The following is a 19,346-nucleotide window of genomic DNA, read 5'->3' as shown; positions in this document are numbered from 1 at the left end:
GGAGAATGGACGGAAATGGCCGCTGCCCCTCCAGTTACAATTCATCTTTACAAATCCGCACGAGTCTCGACTATTCTGACAGACTAAAATCTTTGCAAACTCTGTGAGTTGAGATGATGTGTCACTGCGACGATAAGGAAGCAAGACTACTCACTACTCAGGGAGACAGGCATAAGGTTACTGGATGAGCGAAATGATTGAAGAGCATCCAACCGTTCTGTGCCACCGGATATTGAAAGCCCCGAGATATCTTTGATTGAATATACCATCTCATTCCTTCCAGAATATCTTTAATTGATAGAGCGTCTCCTTCCTTCCAAGATGCTATCCTTGAGAAGAGCTTTCCGAGAGAGTGTGCTCAAAGGTGGCAAGCTCAACCTGCAGCAATCATGGAATACACACAAAGCACTATCCACTGCTGCTTCCTCAGTTCAAGAGCTCCCTCGGCACGATTTGCCTCTGCGCGAGGACACTGAACGATCATTGAGCAAGTCTTCAAACAGAAGGGACGAACTCAAAAATGCGAAACCCTTTTCCTCCTTTCTTACCGATAATTTCCAAAGACAGCACGATTATCTTCGAATTTCGATTACCGAAAAATGCAATCTGCGATGTTTATACTGCATGCCAGAAGAGGGGGTTCCGCAATCGCCACAGCCAGATCTTCTTACAACACCAGAAATCGTACTTCTATCATCTATATTTGTTTCCCAAGGGGTTTCGAAGATCCGTCTTACTGGTGGTGAGCCGACTGTTCGTCGCGATATTTTGCCTCTTATGCAACAGATTGGAGCTTTGCGATCTCATGGTCTGCGGGAGCTCTGTCTTACCACAAATGGATTGAACCTTGCAAGAAAGCTGGATAGCATGGTGGAAGCCGGCCTAACAGGAGTCAACTTAAGTCTGGATACTTTAGATCCATGGCAGTTTCAGATTATGACTCGAAGGAAGGGTTTTGAAGCTGTGATGAAAAGTATAGATAGGATACTACACATGAACAAATTGGGTGCTGGTATAAAACTCAAGATCAATTGCGTTGTAATGCGTGGGGTCAATGAAAGAGAAATTGTACCATTCGTCGAAATGGGCCGAGACAAAGACGTCGAAGTTAGATTTATCGAGTATATGCCATTTGATGGCAACAAGTGGAGCCAAGGCAAAATGCTAAGCTACAAAGAAATGCTTGATATTATACGGCAAAAGTATCCAACTCTTCGAAAAGTAGCAGATCACAAAAATGACACAAGTAAGACTTACGAGATTCCTGGATTTGTGGGAAAGATGGGGTTTATCACAAGCATGACACACAATTTCTGTGGTACTTGCAACAGATTAAGAATCACAAGTGATGGCAACTTGAAGGTATGCTTATTTGGCAATGCTGAAGTATCCTTGAGGGATATCTTGAGAAAATCAAATGGCAACCAGCCAATCGATGAGCAAGCTTTCGAGGCAATAAAGCAAATAGAAATGGACAGGAAGCAGGGTCTCGGAGATGCCCATAGCCCTCTAGGAAGTTCCTCTAACGAGAGAGAATTGCTAGAAGTTATTGGCATGGCCGTGAGTCGAAAAAAGGAAAAGCACGCCGGCATGGGCGAATTGGAAAATATGAAAAACAGACCCATGATTTTGATAGGTGGGTAGGTTTCATTTTCCATGGAGATATGTGCGAATCATACGATGACATGAAATTATTTGCATTGGCGTCAATTCAATACCCTCATGTATTTAATCAGTATCTTAAATTTTATATCGCTGCAAGTAAGAATCAGCGCTTCTGCAGTATAAACCCTCATTGAGACTAACATGCTATCCAGACAACAAATACTACCGTGGTCCAAACGCACTCTTTCAAAAAATGGGAAGTTGGCCAGCAAGTCGATCCCACAATGTCCCTCTACACCTTCTACCATTTATACCTTCTTCTAATTATGCACGTCTATACTCCAGCAAAGCTACCCCTGCCCAAATGAATAATATTGGCAGTGAAATGGGGAAGTCTTCAATGAATGATACATCAGATTCGACCCCCTCGCAGGCACACAAACTTACTCATCTTACACAATCTGGCGATGCCCACATGGTTTCCATCTCCTCCAAACAGCCAACTAAAAGAACTGCTGTTGCAGTCTGCAGTGTTCATTTCTCCAACAAAGTAGCCATTCCACTCATCCGTGACAACCGAGCCAAGAAAGGCGATGTGCTGGGAGTTGCCCGCGTCGCAGGAATCATGGCTGCTAAGAGAACCTCTGATTTGATACCTCTCTGTCATCCAATTGCAATTACACATGTGAACATTGATTTACAAATCTCACACGAGGATGCATCGGACACAGCACCTTCATCTCCCGCTCCAAGTACGTCAATTCCATGGTCTGGCACAGGACAAGGCGACGGATACAAATGGCCCTCATCTACTGCAGAATCAGTTCCCTGTAAGGCATTTGGAAGCGTGGAGGTAACGGCCACTGTGTCATGCGATGGAAAAACTGGCGTGGAAATGGAGGCACTTACAGCCGCTTCAATCGCGGCATTGACAATTTACGATATGTGTAAGGCTGTTGATAAGGGGATGCGAGTTGAAGGGCTGAGAGTGGTGAGGAAAGAGGGAGGGAAGAGTGGCACATGGGTCGAGGGCGTTCACAATAGTGAGAAATAGAGTAAAGGTGAGGCTGAGTTAACATGAAAGGACAACTGAAGACATTGGACTCAATTATCTTTCGGCATTCATCTCAAACATGTCACGTCTCCAACATCCTATATCGATGATTGGGTCTGACAATGACATGTATCGCTAAGGTACGTGGAGTGTACAACTTGTTTTTATTCTCTGTTAGAGATCCAGAATGCTCCAAAATATCGCAGTTCACGTGGATATGGATTTTAAAGGAAGAGAGTAGGTTTAATTGAACTATTCCATGACTCACGAACCAAAAATTATGCATAATCCTTCTATTTTTGATGTAATCATGTCTGAGTGTCTGACGTGATGTTATTTTTGAGCAACGCTTACTATTTCCCATTCAAATTAGAATTCTGAATCCTTCAATGCTACACAATTTTCTTTTTACTTCAAATCCCAAATCCTCTTGAAAACAAAGGTTGAAGAGCAAATTTCCACATCTTTGGCAGCGCAACTCTGATTCACGGAATCTACCTAGCTCTGTAGCATTTCTACCAATAATAATACATTCATGTCATTCGAAGTCGCAAATTAATGTTTTTAGCGATCCTGTGTTGAAGTAATCTACAGAGTATAGCTACCTTAAGATCCCACAGAATGTAATCTCCCTAGATTCATGGCATGCTTTTTTGCGCAGCATGTAACTTTCAAAGCCAAAATCACATACTGTGGCACTGTCTTTCCGTCATGATGGCATTGAATTCTATTCCTATAAGTGGCTATATCTGCCATTTTTGAAACTCCAAGTTCAGCCCAGTCTTTTTTTTTTCTTTCTGCACTCTTGTCTTTTGGGAAGTTTTCCCTTTACGGTCCTTACCAGTTAGTTTTTCTTACCTAAATTTTGGGGGGGTTTGGTAACGTTTTTCTATTCATATACCCATCATGAAGTTCTCGCGCGCAGCTGTTCTTTCTCTCCTTTCTGGAATCGGGGCTGCATCTCCAGATGCCGATTGTTCTCCTGTCACAACCACAATCTACCAACCTACTACTATAACTGTCACAGAACCTTCCTTTGTAACTTCTACTGTTACTCTTGGGGGAGGTGGAGGTTATGGCGAAGTAGAGAAATCTGGTACAACAATATATCACACTGTCACACTCGGAGGCGGATCTTCTGCTACACCAGTTACCATCACAGCACCTGCTCAAACTGTTACAGCATCTGTTCAGACTATTACAGCACCTGCTCAAACAATCACAGTTAACAATGGAGGAACGGTTATTGGAGGAGGGTCCACTTCTACATCATCATCTTTGAAGGTGTTCAAGACTTCTACCCCTATTATAAGTGGAACAGGATCGCTTCTGGGAGCTCAGATCACACCCCTTCCCTCGGCCGGCGCTACCGGAGCCGTTACACAAGTAAACGTGATATCAGGGGTTTCAACAGTTCAAGTCTGTCCTACTGGTGCTACAACTTATGAGTGCACAGAGGTCGTTTATGGTTCAGGTGGAGAAATCATTGTAGTTCAGATCATCACTGTTGACGTCACGGTAGATGTCTACGGTGAGGCCAGCACAGTGACAATAACCAAGATCGCCAGCGCTACTTCCACCCCCAGTCTCCCACCTACACACTCGGAAAGCCTTCTCGGAACCAAGACCGGCAAAGTGACATCTACTGGTAAGCCTACAGGACCACCATATTCATTTGGAAATGGAAGCGAGCCTGTCTATCCAACAGGTAGTATTAGAACAGGAACCAGCATCTCACACAAGCCTACTGGAACCGGAAAACCAACAAAGCCAACGCACGTCGTCTCAATTGGCCAAAATGGAACTCTCTATTTCTCACCTCAATACATTGATGCGGAGGAAGGAGATACCGTGCGCTTCAATTTCCACCCAACTAATCACACCATAACTTCTTGTGATTTTGCGGCTCCTTGCGTTATGAATGGTGTCTATGATTCGGGATTCAAGCCCGTTTTGGCTAAAAACATGACTACATTTGTTGACTTCCCCGTTACAAACGCCACGAACCCACTATTTTTCTTCAGGTATGTATCGGCCCGTTACGTATTCCAACACTCTCACTAATGTTATCTTAGTCGTCAAAAGAATGAGTGTGAGTCAGGCATGGTGTTCGCTATTAATCCTAAATCGAAAACTCAATATGATGAATTCGTATCTGCTGCCAAGGGCAAGAAGGTTACCACCACAAGCCATGCACCGACTGGAACAGCATATTCAACCGGTACGGTTAGGGGCACGGGCCTTCCATATTCTCGTAACGGCACTTACTCATATGGACTTCCATCCGGCAGTGTCCGACCCACATCATCGCACTCTGAGTTGGGCATTAGTGTGACCGGCTCATCAAAAGCGCCCTTTCCTACTGGCGGGTTAAACACAACTATTAGCACTGGAACTGGGGTACACCATATCGAGACGGGAACAGGGTTCGCACTGCCATCAGGCAGCTTTAAACCATCCGGCAGTATCAAGCCATCCGGTAGTGTCAAGCCATCCGGTAGTGTCAAACCATCCGGTAGTGTCAAGCCATCCGGTAGTGTCAAACCGTCAGGCAGCATTCGCAGCTCCGGGTTTCCACACTCATCGGGTTCCTTCAGACCAACTGGAAGTATTAATGGCAGTGGCCATGCATCTTCAACCGGCGCGCTGGTGTCTCCAACGAGCAGCGCGAAGACATCTATCGTCTCAAGCAGCTTATCTTCAGTCACTAGCAAAACTAGGTCATCATCACACTCAACCACTAGCAGTTCGAGTTCGTCTTCACACTCGACCACCAGTAGTTCTAGTTCGACCGTCACCACTACTTCTTCAATTCACGGTTATGTTCCCTATAGCTTCTCTACTCCCGCCGCTTCATATGTCGCTCAACCTTATCGAGCGTAAACTGAAGGTTTGATGGAAGTCATGAGGAGGATTGCATATATCAGGAGCTAAGAAGTTGTGTGGCGCGGGCGCAGACAAAATTGGATTCGATTGGCATTACTTTCTTCATTGTCCCTTGCCCTTTTATTTCGTGTATGCATTATGTAGAATTGATTTCGAAAAATGGAGATTTTTTTATGCTGTACTACCAATGCATGTGCTGCCTACCGGAATTGGAATTCTCTCCCATGATTTTGCTGTGCATATCCCGGCAATGCTAATTGTTGTCAACGGGTAACTATGGGACAGCCTTCAACTGCCATAAGCAAATAAACATGGCCAAATGGTATGCACGTCTCCAGATTAACCAAAGATCGAAAATCCTATGAATCAAGCAAATGATGTCAACGTTCCTCATTGCTCGATATCCACAATTTCCTCCACACTCTCAACCCCAAACAATATCCGATTGTTATATCGCTCAAATTTTCTAACCAATGACAACTATACCAACATTCCCAAGTAATTCAAGGAAAATGCTGCTCAGTCCGATAGATTGTCGAGTTTAAATCCCTGGAAAGATTCAACCTGGTCCTTCCAGCTATTCTCGATCAGCAATCAACCCTTATCACTGTACCTTTTCTCTCAATTGTGACAAGCCAATGAAGACCTAACAAAGATATCTTGCATTTGACATTTACTGATATCGATGACTCTTGATGGATGACTCTTCAAGGTCCTAATAGTCGCGGACTGCATCCGATTGACTAGAACTAATACGTGACCAACCGCAAATTCGTCTCCTAAACTTCATCCCTCCAGAAAGTTCAAATATGCTATATTCCTGCCGGGAAGAAACCCTCGGCACCTTTTTAGGGCTAAAAGTTATTGCATCAATAGACGGACAATAGACGCCAAGTTCGCATCGTATCTAATCAAATCATTTTGGCGTCTTCCATTGGCAAACCATCAATTCGACGCACATGCCCGGGGTAAACCCCTTCGATCGATTGTGCTTGCGTCTTCGGGGACATGCATGAGTACTTCTCCTGTCCTTTAAGCTTTTGTAGAAAATCATAGGGACAATCATTAGTTGTATGGAATTTAAGTCTTGCGACCGGGCAAAACAGCCGAATATCGTACCCGCGAGAATCAAAAAATACTTATAGAAACACCTACTTCGACATTCTATCAAAATTTGTTCTGATCATTTTTTCCCTTCTGAACTGCGATGTTATATCATTTGACTACTTAGCCTGTTGCAGTCCTTCGATTCTTTTAAAAAGATAATATTATGAATTTACGAAAGACCTAGAAAGTGCTCGGAACATTCTTCAGATTGTAAGGGAAGCTTCCATACAACAATCTTTTTTAAAAGTGATGGCCAACCACTTTATGCATGTGTTTGCCTTTGGGCTCGGGACTGCAGACGCAGTCCCATGTTGCCATGTTGACAAGCTTGTTCTTGCTATGGCTTGGTGGTGTCATGTAGGACCCTGAATCCTAATCCGGGTTGGTGGCTATTCACTCTATCTTGGTTCGATTGTTGATTTAACATATATCCCAGATACCCACCAATCGCGGCATCAACGTACTTGCCGCATTCAATATAAAGCGTTGAAGTTAAACGGTAGATTTATCCTCAGTTACACAAAGCACTTTTGGCTACACACCACCCGACCGAACCAGAGGGAAATTCTAGAAAAGTCAGTATCTATGTGAGCTCAACGATTCAACGTTTGCGGTAAAGTGTTCTCAAAAATAAGTGCCGTTGCTAAGGACCTCTAAATTTCCCCTAGTAGCTTTTTCTAGCTGAATTCGAAGAATCCAAGCCGGTGCCCTCGAAACTGTTTTTAAGGAGAAATTTCAGTATTCAGTATGAGCTGGAAACATTGGATGTTCAAATAAGTACAAGGTCGGCTGTGCCACTCGAAAATAACTCATGTCGCAGAATCTGTGATAGAACGCATGCCCTGGGCCTCCCCCAACGACAAGTGCAACTTCTCCACCGACTCTATCTATTTTGGTTAACAAGTCACCACACATTTCCAAGACTTACTTACATGCATTCGGGAAGCATGATGAAGATTCGTAGAAGGCGTAGCATTGATATGATAGTTCTCGATCATAGCAGTCATGCTCTAGAGATTACTATATCCCCCAGAGTATCATTGATTTGTTCTCCAATCGCGAGTAAAAGATGGGATGGATAGCTAGTCGACTCGCTAAAACGCAGGCTGGCAGGTAGACATGTGGAGTATCTGAATCAGAATTTGAATCTGAAGCTTTTCTTTTGCTGACTCCAACCACACGTTACACAGGTATTTTTCATGGATTAATCAATCTCAGACCTTTTGTTTTCTTCTTCCTTCTCAGATCATTCCTCTGGAATACCACCGATTTGACCAGATCGCAGCTGGAAATTATGCCCATGTCCGCTTTGCACTTGCAGATAAATAGTAATCCATCTCACAAGAAGAGAAGTTGAGAAATGATCCGAGAAATCGACAGGCAATCGGCAAAACTTACTGCAAGAATTCGTTTGCTCTTCTTAATTCTGAGTCTTGTTTTTCGATCTATTTCTATTCCCCCCCGAATTTGGCCTTCTACAGCGAATGCCTAGAATCTTTTGGTCGAGTAATGAACAGCAAGGCTTTTATTCAAGAACTCATCAAATGACAATTATACCTTAAAGTCTCAGCCCCCCAAAAGTACTGTAGCCTACAATTTTCTTACTCGAAATGAGCCTTTCTTGACATTCATCCATCTTGTATCTTACTATCAAAATTTCATCTCAAACATCATGCCTCAAGTTCTACCTGGTGATGTAACTGGCTTATACTATATTTTGGTCAGCAACCTTCCATGGTCATGCACATGGCAAATTCTAAAAGACTTCGCACGAAAAAGTGATTCTAAGGGAAAGTGCCTTGCAATCGAACATGCGCAGGTATATCCAGGGTCGACTTGTGGATGGGTGACAGTGCGTGGAAAGGACGACTTCCTTAAAGCACTCCGTAAGTACTTCGATTATCAAGAGATAGTACTAACAGATGCAGAGTACTTACAAGGTGGAACTATGGGAAATCGAGCGTTGTGTGCAGATGGTCGCAATGAAACGAAGCCGATTCAAGTGCGGGATCTTGCTGTCCCGTGGACCACCTCACATTCTTGCGGAGATTTTTCAAGAACAAGAAAGGCACTCCCAACACCAACATCTTCGGGGTCTCCAGTATCTGCGATGCCAATTCAACAAATACCATTCGTCGAAATTGCTCCTTTAACCGAAAACACATATTTCTCTACTTCTACATCAGCCAAATTTAATGCCCGAGGTTTGACTCAGGTAGAACCTCCCAAAATCATTGCCATGACATAAGTTAACAGGCTCAGATTCAACAAGTACAGAGCATTGAAATGTGTCCAAATGTCCCAATACCGCATACATATCCATCTATGTTGTATGCCGGTGATATGGCACCAGATACGCCAGTATATATACAACCTGCTCCACAGTTATTCGCAGCGTCTCCTCCAATCTCTTACATGATTCAACAATCTGACAAAATGACAATTGTAAAAAGCAAAGTCATCATTACCCAGCTTCCTCGAGAAACTTCGACTTCTTGTCTAGAAACTCACTTATACAACGTAATAAAATCCAAATATCACGGCAGTGCATCAACCGAGAACCCTCTTGATGCCCTAATCAATATGAATATCGAAAAGCATCCAGATGGGAGGCAAAAGTGTCATACTTTCCTGGCTTTTGGCACGCATAATATGGCCCAGGCTATGGTGGAAATGCTTGATGGTGTGGTCTTTCGTGGAAAGATTCTGCGAGTAAAGCTTGCAAAAGAGGGGGCAGAATCCAGAGAACAGAGGCAAGACTCCAGGTCCATCAAATCAAGACCTATGGTATTTCAGGGAAGGAAACTAGTGAGACCCAAGGAAATCAGGGGGAGAAAGATCCCGACAATGGAAGAAAGAGAGAGGGATAGAATTTTAGCAGCCAGGTCAAGTACTGTAGCTGCTGTGGCTGCAGTAGCAGCGCAAGCGAAGACAGGGGCAGATGCAAAGGTGGAGTCACCGATGGTGGTGAATGGATCGACTCCGGAGACCAACTCCTAGTAATTGACCAAACAGGTACTTCACGGTCCTCGAGACTGGTTCCATGAGAAACACTCTGTATCAAGACGGGGACAATATTGATATTTAAAGCGAGCGAGGCAGGCGTTTTTGGGGCTTAGATAACCATAAGCATATGGTACTGGCGAATTCGATAGGTGGAATGTATTGTGAGCATTTATGATGGCCACTGATGGTTCTTCTGCAGGGGAGTTCTCGGTTTTCCTGGGACCACAGCGCTGTATTTCATCTTTCACGCAGCTGATGCACTAGAGTCTATCTCGAGGCGGGCCTAGCAGGCATCGTCGTTAATTTCCAGAGTGAACAGTAGAGGATTGAAGCAGCCCACAATAGAGTCATTCTTAGTTACTTGTGACAAGTCTGGACGTTTGCTACATAGTTCATCTCCCCAACAATGATATCTAAAACACACGAAATTAGAATGTAGAATATCATAATCTTTTGAGACATTAAACTACCCATGTTTATCCTTCGACGATTGGATCTCAATACAAAGCCTCACTAATCAGGGAACATCAATCTTGGTTCTCATCGTCGCTTATACGATAGGGTCTTCTGATCGAGAGGAAACCTCCAAATAGCGAACATCCAAGTGTGCTTTCTGGCCGCTTGGGAGCTGTGACAATCTCATTTTGTTGAGATGATAAGTGTATCTCGGGTAAGTGATACATACCTGTGTTCCATGATTACCCTTCTACATTAGACGTATCCAGGCAAATGCCACCAAGACATTACCTGGCTGATAAGATTTGGTTCACTCGTATTTCCTTGATACAGGTCTCTACTTGAAGCAGAAGTTCTATTCAAGCTGCCCGTGAGAAAACATCGGACGAACTCCGCACCCCGTCTTCCTGTGACACAATCAACATTTCAGTCCGAGATTATGCAAGATATCCTGTCCGATTATGCAAGTACCCATTTTAAGACCTGCAACAAAACTTCCAGCACAGGCTGCGCACGTGCAGTATTCTCTGACGACGCTCCTCTTTTCCATTGTTTTCGATATTCCTTGGACATTGTAATTAATGACATAGATTATGACTGGCACCAAATATAACAAGAGATGGGAATGAGGAAGGAGGAAGGACAAAGATGAAAAACAGTTGGCATCACATGATGGCGCTCAAATAAACGACTGAAACATTTGTTGCATATCGTGAGTGACGCTGCTGAATATTTGTTGCATGTCTTGACGATATTGTAGTTTTAGTCGTGCATGAAAAAGAAGCGCTTTACTGCGTTGGTAGTGGCAACGACTATTTTTAGGGGGCTGAATGAGGAGAAAGAGAGATTAGATTGGCTGAGAGTGGCTGGGATAGAAGAAGCCGAGATTTATGCGACAGAAGTGAAAAGGTTTGAGTCTTTGGGTATCCGTACCGGCCTCTGTCTCCTCTACTGATATACAGTGTCGTATTGTAGTCGACGAGGCTCTCATCGGACTGCCTGTCTCACTGCCAACTACTATCTGCTGACAACCCACTGACGCCGAGATCATCTTTAACTTCATCTCCATGCGCCATCACGATTGTGTGTGTATAACCTCGTGCATCGAGTAACTCAAAGTCTAGTTGGTTGGCTCACCTACTCGGCACCCCGGGTGTCGTCTTGTGCAACTAGTTCAAGGCTATTGTTTTGCTTTGCCAGATTCTTGCAGCTTTTGTTGCATATCTCAGTTGCTTCCTGCAGTATCGACCCAATGAGGAGGGATCAGAATGACTACTTTTGTGCAAGTCTCCTTCTGAAGAGGCTAGATGTGTACTTGGTGTGTATGCGGAGTAGATGTAGACGGACGGACGTAGATGTCGTACGATTGGCGAGTGAATGACACATTCTCAAGAGTCCCGTCGAAAGTCGATACGCCACGGCGAAACGACGATTGTGAAGGATCTTCCAAAACACTTTCCGCAATGATGATAATCTGATATCGTACATACGTAACATCACAGGAGCTCGGAGACGAAATTCGAAAGGGCCTTTCCCACGCCGAGGAATGTTGGAGCAATGAAGGGATGAACCGAGTCTCCCTGCGACTATCATCAGTCGTCCAAGCTTTCAAGTGCCATCCGTCCATCTAATAAAGTCTGAATAACATTCGTACTATATTCGCACTATGCCCAACATAAATACGTAAGTAATACACATTTTCAATAGAAATGTTTGAGCTATCTGTGCATATATTGATTCCTCACACATTGCCGTTGCCATTTCAATATCAAGACCTACGGTAGTCACAATCTGCAATCTGCAATCTGCAATCCTTGACTGTGGTTCACCAACCTCTCACCATTTTCTGTGGTCGCGCACTATGCGCATTTACGTGATGTGGATGTCCATGAGGCTCGAGATGCCCAAGCCAAGCTCACGCTCCTACGCATACACTTCACCAGAGAGCCAACCACCATTATTTTGGGCTCCGTACGTGCATACAAGATGTGTTGACACTGCCGTTGCCAGCGGCCAGTTTAGCTTTCTTTACGTCTCTGGCGATGGTTGTAGCTCGAGACTAGACACCAATCTACTACGACTACCGAGGTGTCTATCTGTGTTTTGTATTTGACTTTGTACTTGGCCAGAAAGACACAAAGACAAAGACACAGATCACATCCATCGGGTTGAACCTAAAAACATCTCATGACTTAAAAGTTAACGGCTGTTTCATTACTCTAACCCATTCTTCGCACCAGAAGAGATAAGTGCGTTCATATAACCCCACTCACTACAACCCTACCAAAAGAAATCCAGCAATCTAACCAGGGGGTCGCGTCCTATATCCCGTCCCTTTCTTAAGCTACCAAGGTTATCCAAACTCTAACATAGACTTTAAGAATTCTTGTACACAGCACGAGGGGATATACTCAAAATCTTCATTCCTACTTATCTAGATCTTGCCTGGAGACGGTACATGTCAATATCATCGAGCTTTGTCTCATCGACATTCGTAGCACACACGTCTGGCGGAACCATACTTGGATGATCCTTTGAAGGCACATCACTCAACCCTTCATTTCCTCGCGTGAAGGAGGAAGGGAGCAAGGTTATTTATTATTCATATCCGGTACCAATAACAGATTACATATAAACGGCAAGGGCATCCGAGACACGTTTATGCCGAGGATTTCATTATGCCAAATCTCCAATCTCCTGTCCCTGCAGCACAGGGCAAGATACAGCCCCAAACACATCAACGAACACATTCCTTAACCCCAGATACACCTCGAACGGTCTCAACATTAAAGACAGTAGGGGCGGAGACCCAATTTGCAGATGAGGCATCTGGAGGAACAAACCAAAACAAGATCGAAGCACCTGCTCCCTTACCTGCGACTGCGGCCCTCGCTGCGAGGAATACTCCGTCAACGGCTAATGAAGGAACAACTCCTCCGCGACCAGCTCGAACACACCAACGCTCCCTCTCACAATTATTACCTTCCTGGAGTACACGTCAAACTTTCCAAGCTCCCAACGGATCAGCAGATAATTCACCAACCAAGGAGGATATACCATTCGAATACATGGCGTCGTTGACTGGAGATAAAGGTGGTCGGGCAAGAGTCTCCACAAGGAAAAGTGGTTGGTTTGGGGGGTCTTCGGCTTCAGAAGTTGTAGGATTGGAACATGATGAACTAGACTCGAGAAAGGCATCTGCTAGAGAACCTTCGCCAAATCGAAAGCTCGAAAGAAGAGAAACTCTCCCTGTCCCCGCTTCCAACTCTACTCCCGCGAAATCAACTGGCGTCTTCGGTTTCTTATCTTCCCCAAAAGCTCCTGCACAACTTCAACTACCTTCAGATCTGGACAACGACGAATATATCAATCTCGATATCCAATCTTCACTATTTCCATCCGGTCAAGCCGACACTTTCTCCCCTGCTGCCTTCAAGAACCTTCGCGTTAATGCCGAGGGCGTCGTACAAAAACTCCAAACCGTATACAAACTTCGCACTATCCAATACAGTGAAACGAGAGCTGAAAAGGATGCGCAAGAAGAAGAACTGGAAGAGGCCGAGACTCGCGCTAAATTTCTCAAGCTCCAACTAGAAGATATGCTCAAGAAATTCAATGAACAAGACACCACTATAGAGGAATTAGTAAACCAGCTTGCCGAAGAGAAGCTGGCTCGTGTGGAGGAGAGAGATCGGTTTAATGCTCAGATAAAAAGGAGGGAAGAAGAGGCGAGGATTTCACAACATCGTGCGAGCTGTTGTTCGACGGCAGGGGAAGAAGATCTAGGCATCCCCCCAGATATAAGAGCTAAATGGAGGAAAAGTACAGGTAGCGCTGACTTGAGCGGGGAAAGTGACGATGATATGGCAAGTGGTGGAGGTGAAAGTGTCTTCTCGAGAAGCCGAAGTCCCACACTTACAGTCTCGACTGTCATGACAACCAAAGATAGTACGAGAGATAGCACCCCTGATATTCCTTCATCATTTGGGCGTGTCGGAGCTTTACAAAAGGATGCTCAAATTAATAATAATCCTACGATAGTCATTCCCGCCAAACCCAAACCTCAAACTTCAGCTTTCAAGAAAATGCTAGGTATTGGCTCTGGCGATTCAAGTCCTACAAATGGATGCTCAAATTGTAGTGGCCAGGGAGCATCGATAGCATGGGATACTGTGGGTTTATTGAGAGCTGAAAACAAGACTTTAAAAGATAGGGTCAATCTAATGGAAGGGGAGATTGAAGGGGCTCTAGACATATGTGGAGGTCTATTTCCTGTCGGGTCTGGATTATGAGAAGGATAATTGACCCAAAAAAAACATATATTATTAAGTAGCTTGAGAAAAAGCTCTTTTTCGACTTGGGCATCACCAGGATGATGAAATCCATAAGAACAACCAAAAAATAAATACACCAACGACGACAATGACGAACCAACGGACTCAACGGCAGTCTATATTATACCCCTTCTTGTTCCTGATATTTTTTCTTTCTTTTTTTTGGTTTGCATGTCTCCCATGCATTCTGCTACCCATTGGATGGCTAGCTTCAGAGTGTTGATTATGACTAGCTTCGCTCTCTCTACCTTTGGACATTTTCTTGGAGCTGAATTTGGATGTGTTTCTTGGCATACAAAATGGCATTTGCTCTACTCATTATGGCTTACGGCTACGTTAGTGAAATAGCATAGTAAAAGGAGTTGTACGAATTTCTGCACACTGTATGATACGTTCTTTAAGCGAGGTCACGGAGGAGGAGAATAAACTTCCTGTGGCCTCGAATGGTTTTGATTTTGGGACTAAAGGTACAGATGGGATGGCCTCGGGTAGCAACATATATCTAGATAGTCGTCGTCAATAGATGAATCGAAAAATGGATACATGTGGTTCGGTTTTTCTCTATCGTGTGTGTGCATTTTCACAATGTTTTAGTGATTACCAGCTCTATCTATGATTTTCTCCGGGAAAATTACCATTCATGGTAGCAATGAAAAGTACAAGCCAAATTCACCCCAGGCTTTCTCGGTTTACATAGCGGGTTGCCTAGTCTACGTAGCTAGATGGCTAGATGGCATTATAATCTAAGGACTTGAAGAGCCCAGTTACGCAGGTTTGGAAGAGAAAGTAAATGAACTTACCAACCATATTGTCCAATCTTTTCCCATCCATTTCATACAAAGACATTGATGAAAACGACAAAATCATGCATAGGCATAGGAATTAACACTCTAATATATGCGACGCGCAACTCATCTATCTTTCTATTGTTCCGTTGCGACGCTTTGCAAAACTTAATGGCGGCCTTTTCCTGTCAGCTTAATCATCTGTGGTTGATAATAGCAAGTCTATTCATGCATTGTGCAACCAGCTTCGCATCTTGTATTTTCAGTATTATGAAAGATCACCGGCACGCATAGTCACATCGATCCATGAAATTCCAAGTATGTAATGTACGACCAATTTAGTCAGTACAGATTTAATAAATTTCGCAAAACTACGCTATCATCCTAAGATAAGTAGCCAACGTGCGCAGAAATTCCAGTGATATCAACAACTATCCATGCTATCATATAAACTGTCGTCTTAAAACTATCGTCTAAGATCTATTGTAAGCTCAAAAAGATCGTGGTATTGGGTCCGAGGAGCATTCATCCATTCAATTCCCATCACATTTTTGCCGCGAATCTACGGGCAAAAATTGTGTCGAGAGAAAGAGCACTACTGAGCTGCAGCACTAACGGCCTTGGCAGTTTCTTTGGTCTCGCGTTCTAGGAGCGCCTCCATGACACCCACTGGGCCAGCAGCCTTCATTTCCTTAACAATTTGGTCTACGCCAAGTTGTTCGTCGGTCCAAAGTGGTTCTGGAACCTCGCCGCCAGCTTCGCCAACACCAATAAAACCACCTTCGGCGGCCCATTCGGAAGTGCGTTTGATACCAAGTTCGGTGAATACGGAATCAATAGCATTGACAAGATGTTCACGATATTCGCGAACGTGACCTGGTGTGGGAGTGATGCGAAGACGCTCTTGACCAACAGGAACGGTAGGATAATTGATGGATTGGACATAGATACCGTGAACATCAAGAAGCATGTCAGATGCACGTTTGGCAAGTTCCGCGTTCCCAACAAGAACGGGAATGATGTGAGAGGGATTGGGGATGACCGGGATATCGCGCTCGCTAAGTGAGTCTTTGACGGCTCGAGTATGAAGTTGTTGAAGGCGGCGGTCACCTTGGTACTCCGATTGATATTCTATGGCGGCTTGTGCGCCGGCCATGGTTGCGGGTGGAAGAGAGGTGGTGAAAATAAAACCGGCAGCAAGAGAACGGATAGCGTCAACCATCTTATGGGATCCGGCAATATAACCACCGACACATCCGTATGCTTTGCCTAGAGTTCCAGTGATGATATCCACGCGATCCATGATGGTACCTCTTGGACGGCCTGCAAGATGAGCTTCATAGTCTAGATGTTCTGCTACACCAGCGCCGTGTGGTCCATACATTCCTACTGCATGGACTTCATCGAGAAAGGTAAGTGCACCGTATTTTTCGGCTAAATCACAGATCCCCTCAATGGGGCCAATTGAGCCGCACATGCTGTATACGGATTCGAATGCAATAATCTTAGGAACTTCGCGTGGAAGAGATGCCAACTTGGCCTCTAGATCCTCCAAATCGTTGTGTTTGAAGACCATCTTCTTCGCGCCAGAGTGCCTGATGCCCTGAATCATAGAAGCATGGTTCAAAGAATCTGACAAAAACACACAATCGGGCAACTTGCTACCAAGGGTCGCAAGAGTCGCATCGTTCGCCACATAGCAGGAAGTAAAAACAAGCGCAGCATCCTTAGCATGGAGTTTCGCGATTGATGCCTCAAGGCCAACCGCATGCTGGTTATGACCAGAAATATTTCTAGTTCCACCAGCACCGGCACCATATACATCGAGGGTTTCATGCATCGCCTTCAGGACTTGTGGATTCCGGCCCATGCCAAGGTAGTCGTTAGAGCACCATACTGTCACTTTCTCATTCTTGTCGGCCATATGAGCCCGAGGGAATTCCTTGGCCAATCGGTTGATGTTGTTGAAGTAGCGGTATGACTTGTCCTTGTGCTTCTTCTCCAATTCCGCGTTGTAGAACCCTTCGTAATCAAATTTGGGGGCCTTTGATTGTTCATGGCGAGTAGCTTGAGTTGGTGGGCGCGTTTGCTTGATATGTGGAAATGGTACTGTTCATCTTGCGTTAGGAAATGACTCGACATGAACAATGGGGGGCTCGGAAAAGAAAACGCATACCATTTTCACGACCAAAGATATTGTCCTCGACAGCCCTCGCTTCATGGGATCTGCTGGTATGAAGTTTTGCCTTTCCGCTGCTAACTTTTCCGGAAAAGGCTCGAATAGCCTTCATAGCAGTCACGCCACCAAATCCAACCTTTCCGGCCTTTGCGGTTTGGACGGCGAGCGCTTTGCCCATGACTGGACATCGGCCCGCAATGGTCTGGAGGTTGGACATACTTCCGCCACCCGGGGAGGCATGAGGGCGAGTAGAGGTCGAAAGCGATCGGAGGGTTGCGGGAGAGGTCTTTTGGAGAAATGGGCACATTGCCCGACCTTTAAGGACGGCTTCCATAATTATTTACTTGTTCGATGGATGGATTGACGGTGGATTCAAAGAATTGAATTGGGAGCAATGACCCTCGTGAAATTTCCTTTGAACCGGGAAATACGATGGGCGAAAAGAATATTGAGGAAAGAGAGAATTTATGTTGGAAGAGTGAAAAGAGAACAGAGCGGGCGGGATGATGGATTATTATGTACGCATGCATCGGACTGGGACTTTGTATAAAAACTTACTACAACTTACCGAGGGGTGCAAAGTGCATAGATAGTAATGCCGTAAGAAAGAACCCTTACTAAATTGATACTGTCAACGGGAATTGAATTAAATCTTTTCCCGATCGAGAATAATTTGGAATAAGCCGCTTGTGATTGGTCAATTACGTGAACTTAATATGTTTAATGCCTATTTCAGTAATTATTGGCTTATGGTTCCTTTGAGCTAACGATGGCTGTTTTTACATGGTACAAAGTAGGGTCTGGGTCTGGTCGGGGCCCGATCGATTCATCCTCTTTGTGCTTTGAAGTTATCTGCGTGTATGTGTATGTATGTGTATGTATGTATGTATATATGTATGTGTATGTGTATATATACATATGTATATATGTATATATGATATATGTATATATGATATATGTATGGTATCCCATGCATACCCGTCTATATACTCGTCTATATATACCCGTCTCTATATACCTATCCTCTGATGCATCTGTCTGGCAAATAGAACCATATACACACGAAATTACGATTGAAATCTCAAACGATACGAGCACCATATAATAAACATTCTCTGGCCCGCAATCGTAAGCAGATCAGGCCATACCGGAGACTTTCTTTTTCAAATCCCGAATGCCACTCTAGAATCAAATCAATTCTCGGAATCTTCGCAGAGTTTCAAAGATCCCTTGGTCTCTTGGTCCCTTGGTCCCTTGGTAGTCAAAAGCTAAAGTAAAGCTTGTCCACATCCAGGGTTTCCCATCATGTCGTATTCGGACTTGAAGGTAATAAATAATCAATCAATCAAAGTCTTAAAAGTCGTGAACGTTGTACTCGACTCTTTCCTCTTTCCCCTCTTACCGTGCTACGATTCTGTTTAGTTCTAGCGTTGATCGAGTACTTCCATCGGAAATTCTAGAAGCCATGCTAAGGTTAAAACAACCTAATTACATCGTAGGGCTGCTTCACAGTGGTGCTTGCAAAATCCAACCAAAATCTGGACTATGCCATCCTTCTTGAACGGCGAAGAAAGTATATTTCGAACCCATCGGAACAGAACTTTACAAGGGAGCATACATCCAATCCAGCAATGATCACCCAATACAATGCCCACCTACAGATTCCCCAAGTTTCTCCACGGAAATAGATTCCCGCGGTGAGATCTCAATTCTTACTATAACTGTGTAATGACCTGCATCGGTCGACACAGTCGAATATGAATACACGACAAAACGAGAATATCCCGTCTGTTCTAGTGGACAATATATATAGTATACATAACATGCAGGTGCTCAAAATGGCACATCGTCTGTTGACAAGATAAATCTAGGAGTGGGAAAAGGTCGTTTGCCTGATACAAACGCTAAATCTGCCGGTTCAGATTAAGGGCTCA

The 19,346-nt window shown here is 44.3% G+C and overlaps 5 protein-coding genes across 6 annotated transcripts; 4 read left to right on the top strand and 1 right to left on the bottom strand.

The window, feature by feature from the left end:
* Positions 1-33: 33 nt before the first annotated feature.
* Positions 34-2,933, top strand: BCIN_10g03130 (hypothetical protein). 2 transcript variants are annotated; one of them, XM_024695544.1, is made up of 2 exons: positions 34-1,636; positions 1,818-2,933. In XM_024695544.1, the coding sequence occupies exons 1-2, from the start codon at positions 322-324 to the stop codon at positions 2,657-2,659; spliced, it is 2,157 nt and encodes a 718-aa protein (XP_024551339.1). In that variant the 5' UTR covers positions 34-321; the 3' UTR covers positions 2,660-2,933. The 2 variants fall into 2 exon arrangements, with proteins under 2 accessions (XP_024551339.1, XP_024551338.1); XM_024695545.1 differs by having other exon boundaries at positions 34-1,761.
* Positions 2,934-3,351: 418 nt separating this feature from the next.
* Positions 3,352-5,770, top strand: BCIN_10g03120 (hypothetical protein). The gene is made up of 2 exons (XM_001548018.2): positions 3,352-4,683; positions 4,735-5,770. Exons 1-2 carry the CDS (start codon positions 3,566-3,568, stop codon positions 5,540-5,542), a joined length of 1,926 nt encoding a protein of 641 aa, XP_001548068.1. The 5' UTR covers positions 3,352-3,565; the 3' UTR covers positions 5,543-5,770.
* Positions 5,771-7,819: 2,049 nt separating this feature from the next.
* BCIN_10g03110 (hypothetical protein) lies at positions 7,820-10,081 on the top strand. The gene is made up of 3 exons (XM_001548020.2): positions 7,820-8,538; positions 8,581-8,867; positions 8,915-10,081. Exons 1-3 carry the CDS (start codon positions 8,325-8,327, stop codon positions 9,650-9,652), a joined length of 1,239 nt encoding a protein of 412 aa, XP_001548070.1. The 5' UTR covers positions 7,820-8,324; the 3' UTR covers positions 9,653-10,081.
* A 1,783-nt stretch (positions 10,082-11,864) lies between these two features.
* Positions 11,865-15,051, top strand: BCIN_10g03100 (hypothetical protein). Its single transcript, XM_001548022.2, has one exon. It carries the CDS (start codon positions 12,793-12,795, stop codon positions 14,404-14,406), a length of 1,614 nt encoding a protein of 537 aa, XP_001548072.1. The 5' UTR covers positions 11,865-12,792; the 3' UTR covers positions 14,407-15,051.
* Positions 15,052-15,346: 295 nt separating this feature from the next.
* Positions 15,347-18,012, bottom strand: Bchem1. The gene is made up of 2 exons (XM_001548023.2): positions 17,410-18,012; positions 15,347-17,342 (listed from the first exon to the last, which is right to left on the bottom strand). Exons 1-2 carry the CDS (start codon positions 17,744-17,746, stop codon positions 15,829-15,831), a joined length of 1,851 nt encoding a protein of 616 aa, XP_001548073.1. The 5' UTR covers positions 17,747-18,012; the 3' UTR covers positions 15,347-15,828.
* Positions 18,013-19,346: the final 1,334 nt, after the last annotated feature.

This window comes from Botrytis cinerea, chromosome 10 (assembly GCF_000143535.2).
Source record: "Botrytis cinerea B05.10 chromosome 10, complete sequence".
In the NCBI taxonomy this organism is placed as follows: domain Eukaryota; kingdom Fungi; phylum Ascomycota; class Leotiomycetes; order Helotiales; family Sclerotiniaceae; genus Botrytis; species Botrytis cinerea.
Note: the sequence above shows the minus strand (reverse complement) of the source record. Positions and strands in the feature narration are given on the sequence as shown.